Raw genomic sequence first — 13038 nt, 5'->3', positions numbered from 1 at the left:
CCTGGCAGACGGGTGCAGTCTCCAAGTGAGGGCAGGCTTTGTGTCACCTGCTCTGTCACACACTCAGTACCAGCTCGTGCCCAGCCATGGTGGCACCAAATAAATGTTGATGGATGAAATAATGTAGTTTCTTATCTGGCCCCAGGAGGCTCACTAATTAGTAGCTTATTCTGTGAATTGTGGCTTCTCAGGAAGACTTACCCTCAGGCCCCCAGCTGCAGGCTGGCTCAGGGACAGGGCCTAGTGGGGCGAGGCACAGCGTGCACATCCCTCAGCGAGCCTAGCAGCAGTGCCAGGTGAGAATGCGGACCCCGCCGAGCACCGCAAAGGACAGGCGGGCCCGTTAGACACCATGACCAAGCAGCGGGGAGAAAGGGCCAAGAGCGATTGGTCAGATGGAAGCCAACAGCCTCTCTGGGGATTCTGTCACCGGTTCCTCTCGTTCCGTCACCAGCCTGGCCCTAGTGTAACACCCAGTCTTGAAGTCTCTGTGGCCTGACTTCTGCAGTCATCAGGGTATAATCCTCTCCCTTACCTGCACACTCAGTACGGCACTCCGAGGTCAGAGCTTCCGGTGTGGGTGGGGCTTCCCTCTGAGCTCCTTCCAGGTCTTCTGTGCATGTTCCTCTGTATGTTCTTGTTGTTACCCCTCCGTGTTAACAAGGTCGTTACTTGCCTAGTGACTTTATCTACCAACATAATAGCCATTATTTAAACAAGAGGTACAATTTATAGTCCAGTCGTTTAGGTCTAGCAGTAAGCTCCACCGAAGTGCATTTTTTTTGTCCTTAAATGTAGGTTTTGTTTGAATAACAGAATCACAGATAACACCCACATTAAAGAATTAAAAAATGTCTCATATCTTAAAAGAGTTCTAATTTAGAACTGAAATACTTGAATAGGTTATTGAAAAGTTACTACACAGTTTAGTTCAGCTCTCACTAAATGCTCAATGCAAGAGTGTGGGGTTTTTCCCCCAATTATCTTCTCTATAATTATAATTATTGATAAATGCAGTCAAAAATAAGCATATGTAAATTCCATAATTGTTTGAGTCTTCACCCTCAATACCACTTCCACATCATTTCATGTGAGAAAACAAAGAGGACCACCTTGGGAGAGAGATTCAGCTCATCGAAATTCTTCCTAGTATCTTATAAGAAAAAGAATATGTCAGACATATTTGCTTCAACTGACTCAAATGTTAGTGGAAAGTTCCTGTTTCTATAGTTTCTCATTCTCATCAGCATTTCTAAGATGTGGTTTATAGAGAGCGCTAGATTGCGGTAACTCCTGTTCGGGCAAACAGTGGACCCGGAAGGTTAGGTGTCTGTGGTGAGGCCAGGCTTCAGTCCCTACTGCTGACAAACCACCCCACATCTGCGTGGTCAAAAACCACCATGTATTCTTTCTCACAATTCTGACACTGGAGCACCTGATGTCCGTGAGGGCTGGGATGGCCCCCAGCAACTCCCAGGGTTGAAGGTGTAGCCGGAAGTGGTTCAGACCTTCACCCTGTGTTTTGGTCCCAGCCACTCGTGCCAGGACTGAGCAGCACAGACTCAGGAGCAGAAAGTGGTTCCACCTCCTCACAAGAGGGCAGGCCTTATCCCGCAGGGAGGAGAGGAGCCCATGGGCGTAGAGAGCCCTCATTCCATTGTTGCTGAAAGAGTGAGCAACCCTTTTGCCCGCCTGCATGGATCTCCATGGCTTCCCTCCCGTTTTCACCCAGCTTCTTGTCTCCCATTAGAGAAGTCAGAAGGAAAACTACTTTTCTGTTTCTTATTCCAATTTCAAATCGAGTTAAAGTAATGAGAAAATAAGAACTTACCAGTAAGGAAACATTATTGACTTAGGAAAACAAAATGGCTCAAAAGTAAAAGCCATCCCTATTTAACATTAAAGCTGGTGGGGCCAGATCAGAAGCAGTGCAGGGGCGAGGGGCAGGCAGGCTCCTCCAGGTCTAAGGGAGAGGAGTTGTGTCACAAGTTGTTAAGTGATGCTCTATGCAAAGCTGTAGCTTTGTGCATTTAAACTGTTTTGAATATTTCAAACCAGTGACCAGAAGGGAGCCTTCAGGCTGAGCAACATGAGGTGGCAGTGAAGGGATTTATCTACTGGTGGCTCAGCCCCTCCCTTCCCGCCTTCATTCATCCCCCAGGCTGCCATGTTCCATTCGTCACCTCCCTGCCCATTTTCATGCCACATTAGATCCACTTGCATGCATGTCACTGTTTTGCTGACCCTGCCACTGTGGGCTCGGATCCAAGTGAGTTTGAGCTAACCTCCAGTCTCCATGAACCCTGTCCACCTTCCTGCCAGTTGCCTGCTATCCAGTCCAAATTATAAACCTTTGTTCCAGCCAGATGAGTTCTCTCCCCACTTCACACCCCCATCTTTAAAAATCTGTGGGAAGCCTACCTCGGAGCTCAGTTCAAGAACTGACCCCTCAGTGGACTGGCCATCCAGTAGTATACGGGTGGGCAGAAGTATGTTTACAGTTGTTCACATGGAAAATAATACAATAGTTAATGCATAATACAACGATAAATTGTTTTGCATAGTCACAACTGTGAGCTAGCTTCTGGCCCTGTAGATGGGTTAGGCACATCCTGCAGGATTATTTTACATCCTGTGGGTGTTCGGCCAAGTTCCCAAACGAGGACAATAAAATGGGAGTCACATTCTTTATAAATCACAAGCTCATTTCTGGCTTAGCGCAGTCTCTAAACGAGGTGTCCATCTGGTGGGCAGGAACCGCTTCTCACATCCCTCCCTTCAGCTGAATCAGCGCGCATGTTGGTGGCAAACCTTTCTTTTTCTGCCAGGGGCCATTTGGGTATTTATACCATCATTTGCGAGCCATACAAAATTATCAACTTAAATGTTAGATTGTTATTTTGGTCAAACATTTAACCCTTCCTGAATGCCTGGGCAGGGCCAGCCGTTCCCCACTCCTTAGACTGACTGACCCCGGTGAGCCAGTGTGAGGCAGGGGCCGGTGGATCCTGAGCAGATCCTCTGGGGGAGAGACGTCGCCCTGTTTGTGTCCCTGTTCCCGCTCATTGTCCCAGTGTATTCAGTGACGTGTTTGAAGTATCTGATGGATCGCAGGCTGGTTTCTGCAAGGGGATGGAGGTCTTCAGGTTGCCCTGTACAGAGGTGGGGCTGGGCAGTGTCAGAAAGCAACAAGGCGGCCCAAGTGGTCAGGAAGAGACTAAATATTGAAGGCGTCGAGATTAAGATGTCCACTTACATTGAAATGCAGGGGGGAAATGATGAATTTTTTGGATGGATTTGATAAGGCAAACATCAAAATGTTCATTGTAAAGGCTGGGTGGTTGAAACGCAGGTGCTCACTGTAAAATTCTTCCAACGTTTTGTTTGAAAACTTTCGGAATAAAATGTTGGGGAATTTTTGAGTGGGAGGCTCAGAGGAGCTTATTGATGACAAGAAACCGTGCCCCTGGGATGGTTTTTACAAAATCGATGTGCTTATTGTTGCCTGGCTGCATGATTTCCCCCCTAAAAGCACTGTTCTCTTATTCAGAGGATTTTAGTCTTCCCAGGTGTCATTTCGCTGTCTAATTCTACATGACAAATTGCCTTTTCTAGGTTTATTTATGAAACAGAGCATCACAATGGCATAGCAGAATTACTGGAAATACTGGGAAGGTAAGTCGTCTTTGTGTTATTGGTAGCCATTGGCTTTAGATGGAATTTATAGCAGAAGGACCCAGTTCATTAAATTCAACCACCCCCTCCCCAAAGCAAGAAAACTTACACCATTCTCTAGAACTTACACAAGAGCTCACTTAAGGAAGAGTTCAGGAGCTCTTGGATGAGAACATGCTAGATGACAAGCGTCTTCCATTTGTGTGGCTCAGTATGTAGGCTCCACCTCCTACGCCCAGGAGCATTCTGTGGAAACACTAGTTCAATTGTTTCCTCAAAAGCAATGCTAAAAATAGTCACATTAAGGTTTATATTTGACACTTAGAAGAATAGATCATTTACTATACATTTGAGGAATTGAGTAAATGCTAATATTTCAGATTGCTTTGAGTTTATAAATTTTTCATATGTATACTTATAAAACAATGAACATTTTGAAAACTTTTAATGCAAGCAGAGTTCTTGCTTGCTGTCATTTTTTAAATTGATGACTATACATTTGTGCAGGACTCCTAACCCGCCATTTCGCAGAGTCCTCAGGGTTCAGTGGCCGAGTAAACTTGAAAGAGCTGTTTCATGGGCTTCTTTCTTGGGGATTCAAGCGCATTGTCCGCTAGAGGATCTGAGGAGTCCTGCAGTGAAAACTGCCTATAGGTGTTTGGTTAATGGTTTCCAAAACTGCTAAGAAGCTGGTCATCCTGTGGCTCTCTGGTCCTGCCCCATAGTTCTGAGAAAAATTATACTTGCTGTTGTAGACATAATTTGAAAAAAAAATGTTAGTCCTCTTGGAGATTTCTACTTCGACTAGTGTCAGCACACTCGGTGGGTCTCTCTCCCCTGCTAGAGCCTAGGGAGCGGCTAGGCGGGTGTCCCTTACAGGTTGTATGACCTTGGACAAAATACTTACTACTCTGCATCTGTTTCCTTATCTGTGAAATGGGAAGATACATTTTATTCACCTGCTGGGTTGTCGAGAGGCAAGGTGAGCTCTCTGCGGAGTCCAGCACAGTGCCCACAGGCCTCCGTGTCCTCCCTCGGCTAGGCTTGGTTACCAGATCCTTCCAAAAGAGGGGTCTGATCTTGAGGGTTCCCCAGGTGAATGAGCATGTGGTCCTTGAGGGCCACTTAAGACTAACCCTGCCTGCAGGGCCCCTGTCCCTGAGGTTTGTGAATGATGGGGGAACAATGTAGAAGATGCTTTAACTGCTTTCATAGCTCTTGGTAACATTTACCTGCAGCTGCGTAATTATATCCACTCGATGTTAGAGACAGAAACTTTGGTTTGCAGGTTAAGAGTAAGACCCTTCTTTCTTTGCAGAAGGGAACGGGTTTCTTGCTGATTTTTAACCAAAGCCGTTCGTTCTGTGCACTCAGACTCTGTTCTGCCAGCGATAGAATAACGAGCCTGACTTTCTCCTGGGAAGGGAATTCTAAGGATGGGTGAAGGCCAAGGACAAGTGCTGGGTGTGGGCACCCTGGAGCTGGGGGTGCCCGCTGAGCTGCCTGGTCTTCGTGGCCTAAGGAAGGAGGTTTTGTCCCCAGAGACTTCCGCTGTTCTGGATAACACCCTGTAAATCCAGAAATTTAAAATTGCCCTGTAGTTACAGACAAAATTAACCTTGAAGGTATTTAATTTTCTTTTAAATTTCTGCTGATACTCTCCTCTGTTCTGAAACTTATCTTTTTGCTTGCTGATTTTCATGATAAAAACAAGATACTTTTATTCAATCTGGAATTGGTAAATATTCAAACTGTACATGACTTCTGTTTTCACAGTATAATTAATGGATTTGCCTTACCACTGAAGGAAGAGCACAAGATTTTCTTATTGAAGGTGTTACTGCCTTTGCACAAAGTGAAATCTCTGAGTGTCTACCACCCCCAGGTAAGAGGCTCTGAGGCACAGCGGTCTTCCCTGAACATTACTGAGTCCAGAGACTGAGTCCGTCCTGTTACTGGGAGTGCTCCTTTCTTATGTCACATTATTGACTCAGGCACCAAGGCTCTGGTGCTAATGAAAGAACAAGAGGGTGAAGAGATTCGTTTTAGGAGAATCAGAAAACTCTCAGGAGTGGAGAATTTCATAGTGAGTTCTAAGCACAGGAAAGGGAGGGACAGGCTTGATGAAAAGAGCCAAGGAAGACTTCTCAGAGGAAATGAGTCTGTGGTATCATTTAAAGTCCAGCACCTTAAAGAAAGGGTACCTGTACACAGCTCCTGGACCTCTGTAGCCAGTGAAGTGGCCAAAGAAAAGGTTTGTTTTTAAGCTCTGGATTTTTACAACTTTGTAGAAGTCTAAGTACAGTCACACTGAAAAGTAGGTCCACGTGTGGTTACTAACCACTGTAGGCCCAGGAGATCTGGCTTTTCCTTCCTCTCACTCTTCTGAGGTCCATGTAGGGGTGTCGAACTCAATCAGAGAAGGGGCCAAAATCTAAAATCCAGCCTAAATCGCGGGCCGAATGGTTTACTGAACAGTCATAAACTGTCATTGTGATGGAAACGCAGCGGAGTGCAGTGATGACAGCGCGGTGTGGGCCACATTGCAAGGCCTGGCGGGACGGATTTGGCCCGCGGGCCTTGTGTTTGACACATGTGATGTAGACAGACCTCAGCGAGACTGATGGCATCAGTAGCCAGTGTGTTCCAGAAACTCCACTCTGCAGGCCCCACTCAGGGAGCTTGCAGTGAGGGATAAATTGTAGGAAAAACTGTTGACCCTTGAACAACTCAGGTTTGAACTGGGGGGGGGTCTCCTCAGCTTGGATCTTTTTTTTCTTCAATTGACTCATGTAGTTCAGATCCATGTTTAAACTGCCACGCATGCAAAACAGAAACCATCCGCACACGCCAAGATATTTTGAATTTAATTTTAAATCAATTTGCAATGAATATTACAAAAATAAATACAGGTTACTCGCAATTCGGGTGTTCTTGAATATTTTCAGCTGAAAATTCTCATGAAAAATTATTTTAAAGTTGGTCAGGGATGACTTAGGGGGAAAAAATTTTTTTTATAAACGTGCGGGTGTGTGAGGAAGGTCTGCCTCTTGAGTCTACAGATGCTTATGGCGTACAAGGGTAAGTCAGAGTCAACTAGTAGTAGGAATCAGCATGTGCAGAAGGCTGGTTTGAGTTACACATGGGTTTTTTGTGTTCAGGCATTGGCCCCAGCCTCTGCATTGTTCAAGGGTCAACTATATTCTTGAGATGATTCTAACGACATTGGCCTCCTGGGAAATATTTTGCTTAGAGTTTTTTTGTTTGTTTGTTACTAACTGGTAAGATCTTTACATTCAGCCCCGTTGATGTCATATTAATTGTACTGTATTAGAAATCAGTACTTCAGAGATTGAAGGTGGAACCAGATTTTAATTTTGGTTCTTTCTATTTGTCATATTGTTCATTAGTCTCCAAAAAGCCACAGGAAAACTCCCCATCAGGCCAGGGCTGACATATTGGTGTTAGCCCAAAAGACAGTTTCCCGATCTCCGCAGCTTTTTGTTGTCCCCTCTGCAGTTGGTGAGGGGGAAGAACCTGTGCTGGCTGCAGTGGGGTCCATCCCGCCTTTCTGGGACATCCCCGGGCAGCACCTGAGTGGGTCACATCCTTGTCTCGGCAGAGGAACGTGTTAGCAGTGATGCTAGGGTCCTAGAAACGAAGTGGCACTTCCCTGTTAAAATGAAACAAACGCTAATGTTTCTCTCCTCTCTACCTGTCAGCTGGCGTACTGTGTTGTGCAGTTTCTGGAGAAGGACAGCACCCTCACGGAACCAGTAAGTGGTCCTGCGCTGCCCTGTCGCCAAATCCCCCCCCCCCCCAAACACACACACACACACACACACACACACAGCTGATCAGCTCTTCCCTCTTGAGCTCTAGCCCTAGTGACACTCTGAGTTCACTCGGTGTTATGGGTTTTCCAGGTGTAGTCCTTGTAGTGACAGGTCCCTGGATTGTAGTGGATTTATGCCACAATGTCACCTTGACCCTCACTGTACTTGGAACTCAGTGCTGGGCAGTTGTGTGCAGCTTAACACTCCCCCTCGGGGGTTAGCAGCACATGTAGCTGACTTCAGTCCGAGGGACTAGAGCGGGGGTTCTAATGCTGTGGTACCCAAGAGGCTTTGCTGTCAGTAACAGTTCCCTGTTAGAGGTAACTGTTTCCTGATCATTGCTTCATAAGTGAATGCACATTGCTGCCATTCAGTGCTTAGATTTCCCATTTCTTGGCATATTATCGCTATTAAAAATACAAAAGCTATTGTAGCCTACATTAACGAAGTCGGGCATGTCAGGTGCCAGGGGAAGCATTTGAAGAGATTTTAACAGCTTTGTTGAGATATAATTCACCCATTTAATATATACAGTTCAGTGGGTTTTAATACATTGTTATTAACTATTTTTTTATTTTTTAAATACACACACACACACACACACACACACACACACTCGCTCTCTCGCTCTCTCTCTCTAGAGGCCCAGTGCATGAAATTCGTGCACTGGAGGGGGGGTCCCTTAGCCCATTCTGCACCCTCTTGCAGTCTGTGATTCCTGTCACGGTCTGGGGCTCTGGTAATCCAAGACCCCTCACTCCTTACTGTCCGCCTGCAGCAGAGGTAGGAGAGGCTCCCACCACCGCCACTGCACTCGCCAGCCTTGAGCCCAGCTTGTAACTGAGCAGCGCTCCCTCTGTGGGAGCATACTGACCACCAGGGCAACTCCTGCATTGAGCATCTGCCCCCAGTGATCGGTGTGTGTCATAGCAACTGGTCATTCCTGTCATTCCACCGTTGGGTCAATTTGCATATTAAAGGTTTAATATATAGGATTATTTTTCCCCCCCAGAAAAGAGAGAGGAAGAGAGAGATAGAAACATCAATGATGAGAGAGAATCATTGATCAGCTGCATTCTATGTGCCCCCTCTTGGGGATCAAGCCTGGCATGTACCCTGAGCAGGAATTGAACTGTTGCCTCCTGGTTCATAAGTTGATGCTCGACCACTGAGCAACACCAGCCAGGCAGTTATTAAGTTTTTAAATTGTGGTAAAATACACATTACATAAACTTTGCTGTTTTAGGTGTGTAATTCATTGACATTAATGACATTCACAAACTGTCACCACTGTTTCCAAAACTTTGTTATTACCCCAAACAGAAACTCTGCACGCACTCAATACTAACTCCCCATTCCCCTCCCCAGCCTCTGGTGACTTCCGTTCTCCTTTTGTCTCTATGAGTTCCCCCACTTATAGGATTTGTCCTGCTGTGAGGCAGTTTCTCTCAGCATAATGTTGTCAGGGTCCTTCCATATTGTAGCAGGTGTCAGAATTCCATTTATTATGGCTGAATAGTATTCCATTGTGTGGATGGACCACACAAATAACTCTTTAAGTGCCTGCTTTCAGTGCGTTTTTGTGTGCACCCAGAAATGGAATTGCTGGATCTTATGGTAATTCTAGGGTTAGGTTTTTGGTGAATCACCAAACTGTATTCTCCACAGTGGTACACCATGTTACATTTCCATCAGTGTTTCTTTGTTGCCCGTACTTTTTTCTTTTTATAATAAGACAAATCCTGCTTTTTGTTGGGGGGGGGGGGGGTGGTCTCTGTGTTTTTTGTTGTTATTAACCCTCACCTGAGGATATGTTTTCCATTGCTTTTCAAAGAGAAAGAGAAACATCTGGTGAGAGAGACACATCATCTGGTTGCCTTCCCCCACTCATCCCTACCAGGAACAGGGAGCAAACCCAAAACCCAGATACATGCCCTTGACCGGGAATTGAACCCACGACTCTTTGGTGCATGGGCTGATGCTCTAACCACTGAGTAACACCAGCCAGGGCCATAGCCCATTCTTTAATTGGGTTGTTTTTGCTATTGAATAACGGAAAAAATCAAAAGAAGAAAAAAAAAAGGGTATTAGATGCAGTCTTTTAGTTTTCTTGTGAAAAGACATGAAGAAATCCCAATACTGTGTCCCTGTGTGAAACTGACTTCTGATCTCTGCTTTCTGTTAAGCTTTCTGTTAAATGCTATATGTAGACTCCCATACCTCACCCACATATTCAGGACCAGCTCTGATCACGTCCCTCAGCTGCCGTCTGTAGAGGTGACAGGCAGCCCCTTTCAGAGTCACTCGTACCTGCACTGTCCTCCCTGGGTCTTCTCACGCTTCTGCCTCAGCTCTGAGATTCTGGAAGCTCCCAAGGAAATGTCCACACTCCATAATTCTTTGCTTTGCTTTGCTTTGCTTTGCTTTGCTTTGTTTGTTTTGGGGCTCCAGAATTCTTAAAGTACAATCCATTTGAAAGTCATTTTTTGCTCCCATTTGTAACCTGTAATATTTTTTATTTGCAAACTGTATACAGTGCTCAGAAGCGTTCTGGGCACGTCGAGCACATACAGTATTGTAAGAAGAACAGAAACTCATCAGGAAGAAAAATCATGTTCTTGTTGCCCACCTTTCTCTTTAGGCCTCTGCAGCCTGCTGAGAGCTCTCTCTTTCCCTAATGTGCCAGGTCAGGAAGGGGACTCCCCAGGATGCCAGGCAGGGGCCGCTGGCACACATCCCACGCTTGCCAGGCCTCTCCAGAGAGCCAGCAGCCCATTGAGTTTGCAAAGGAAAGCCCGTTCTTGAAGTGTTCCCAGCAGCGAGCGGCCATTGTCACCTGGCATTAGCATTCCCAGAGCAGACGTCCTCTTCTGCAGAGGGCTGTCGCACTCTGAAACAGATGGTTATTGCTCTGCCCATAGATGGATGCAAGTAGTGTGAAAAGTCAGGGCGTGACTGATTCCAGAAATAATACTTTTCCAGCGACAGAAGTCGCTACATCAGTTGTTCTGCAGCTCGAATATTAATGTGTTTCTCCTATAAAATTTCATTTGTCAAATGACTAGGAGCCGTGGGCTGCGCAGTGATGTGCACCTGCTGTACTCTTAACAGAGGTCCCATATATGCAGGTGTAGTAGGTGCTTGATAAATGTCTATTAAGTTATTTTGAGCAAAAAGGAGGAGGAAAGTCATTAAGTGATGCATTTTTAAAAATAATTCCTTTTTAAGATAATTGTGTTGTAAATTATGTCAGACGTCCAAACTAGGAGTGCTTTCTTTTTTATAAATTTTGGAGTTTCATAAAGTATAATATCAAAGATTATCCAGAAATCTAAATGCCACGAGCGTCAAAACAGAAGCGTTCTATATGGGTGCTGCTCAGAGGCCACCATGTCTCTAACCACAGTGGAAATGACTAGAGGTGGGACCACCAGCCAGTGCGCACGAGCCGATATTGTGGTGACTTAGCAGCTGGTATTGTGGTGGCTTAACAGCAGTCCCAACGCTAGCGGCTGGCTGGTGGTTCAGAGGCTAATCAGAGCTTCCAAGTAATAGGTTACAGTCGTTCAAGGACATGTACTTATAGGTAAATGCTGGCTCTGGGTGTTGTGCTGTTTTAGACTTAAGGTGGCTAACCTCTAAGAGCATTATTAATACTTACTGATCTGATTGTGGCAGAAACTTGGAAACTATAGGAATATGATAAAAGAAAGATTGCCTAGCAGAAACTCGATCTGTCTGGCGTGGGCAAGGAATGGAACATCTGTCATCCACAGATCAGGAAGCCACTGCCTGGGACTGAATGTGTCTTCAAGGGCGCTGTCTAGGTGGGGTCCTCGTTACAGCCACACCGTCTCACGCCTACGGGCCAGCAGTCCCCAGGCAGCTGTGTGGATTTCCTAGTCTGCTCCCCACAGCAGCCCCAGGACAGAGGTGGTTGTACCCTGGTCTTTGGTGAACGCTCTGGGGCACCAAGGGATTGGTGACCAGTCCAAGGTCCTGACACGGAAGGCAGTGTGGGCCAAAGCTCAGATCCCTCTGCAGCCTCATTTTCGTCTCTTTGATATGTTTTAGCACCATGGAAAACACTATATATAACCACACACAAGTTTGTGTATAAATGTATATGAACAATCAATTATGAGAAAGAAATGGATTCTGTACATGTTTCTGTGTCACCAAAAATTTTAGAACTGGCCACTCCGACACTAAAACATGTAGAATTCACATGCTTGTGTTTGTCCATCAGTCTTTTCTCTCTAAGCTCTCCTCACTGCCTCTTGGTTTGTTTTCACTTTTTTAAAGAAACTAACACTGAAATGGTTCAGGAAGAGTGAGTGGGTCACATATATTGTGGTGCTAAAGTGTATAAAATGCAATGGAATGGCAAAGGTCTGGGGCAGAGTGGGAACCGTGTGGAGGGAGAAGTGGGACACCTGGAATGCTGTTATCAATAAAGATTAAAAATAAGCCGAAACCGGTTTAGCTCAATGGATAGAGCGTCGGACTGCGGACTGAAAGGTCCCAGGTTCGATTCCAATCAAAGGCATGTACCTTGGTTGCGGGCACATCCCCAGTAGGGGGTGTGCAAGAGGCAGCTGATCAATGTTTCTCTCTCATCAATGTTTCTAACTCTATCCCTCTCTCTTCCTCTCTGTAAAAAAATCAATAAAATATATATTTTTTTAAAAATTAAAAATAAAATAATAAAGTGTGTAAAACTTTACCTGTTCCTCTAATTATAAAAAACTCAGCTAGTAACGGACTGAAGCACTGTTTCTCCTCTAAGGGAAAAAGCACCCCCTTATTTAATTAACGAATGTCGGGGCCCCATGGACATCACACTGTGTTCTCTCTCTCCCATAGGTGGTCATGGCACTGCTCAAATACTGGCCAAAGACTCACAGTCCAAAAGAAGTTATGTTCTTGAATGAGTTAGAAGAGATTTTAGATGTGATTGAACCTTCAGAATTTGTCAAGGTCATGGAGCCGCTCTTCCGGCAGTTGGCCAAGTGCGTCTCCAGCCCTCATTTCCAGGTATGGCGGGTGCAGAGGGCGGTGAGCAGCTGCAGGGGGCGCTCCTGTGGGGGTGACAGGTGTCTGGGTGTGGCCACTCATGTTGTGCTGCTCGTGATGTGAAGGTAAACTTCACGTTTTCACTTTAATCGCACCTCAAAATAAGATGCTAAATCTTTAATTCAATAAAATATACTTTAGTATCTCGTTCCCATCACTGACAACATTTCTCAATAAGAACAATTTTTTTAAAAAGTAATAAAAAATAGCTTCTCGCCCTAGCTGGGTGCCTCAGTTGATTGGAGTATCGCACCAAAGTTACAGGCATATACAGGAGTCAGCCAGTGAATACATAAATGGGAGGAACAACGGGTTAATATCTCCCTCTCTCTCTTTCTCTCCCTCTCTCCCTCTCTCTCTCCCTCTCTCTCTCTCTCTCGTTTTGTCCCCCCCGCCTCTCTAAAATCTAAAGTTTTTAAATGGCTTCTCTGTAAAACTGTCCTTGTGTTCA

At 45.5% G+C, this 13038-nt stretch overlaps 1 protein-coding gene across 13 annotated transcripts in view; it reads left to right on the top strand.

Moving 5' to 3' along the window:
- PPP2R5C (protein phosphatase 2 regulatory subunit B'gamma) overlaps positions 1 to 13038 on the top strand; it is a 138429-nt gene that overhangs the window by 106918 nt on the left and 18473 nt on the right. For 12 of the 13 annotated variants that reach the window (XM_036411723.2, XM_036411727.2, XM_036411728.2 and 9 more), the window contains 4 exons: positions 3616 to 3675; positions 5452 to 5560; positions 7398 to 7451; positions 12378 to 12548. In XM_036411723.2, the coding sequence (XP_036267616.1) occupies positions 3616 to 3675; positions 5452 to 5560; positions 7398 to 7451; positions 12378 to 12548 (394 nt within the window). The remainder of the gene's footprint in view (positions 1 to 3615; positions 3676 to 5451; positions 5561 to 7397; positions 7452 to 12377; positions 12549 to 13038) is intronic. The other variant, XM_036411730.2, reaches the window with a different exon arrangement.

The sequence above is a fragment of the Pipistrellus kuhlii genome, unplaced genomic scaffold (assembly GCF_014108245.1).
Source record: "Pipistrellus kuhlii isolate mPipKuh1 unplaced genomic scaffold, mPipKuh1.p scaffold_m20_p_41, whole genome shotgun sequence".
Lineage (NCBI taxonomy): Eukaryota > Metazoa > Chordata > Mammalia > Chiroptera > Vespertilionidae > Pipistrellus > Pipistrellus kuhlii.
The sequence above is the reverse complement of the archived record's forward strand: the minus strand, read 5'-3'. Positions and strand labels throughout refer to the sequence as shown.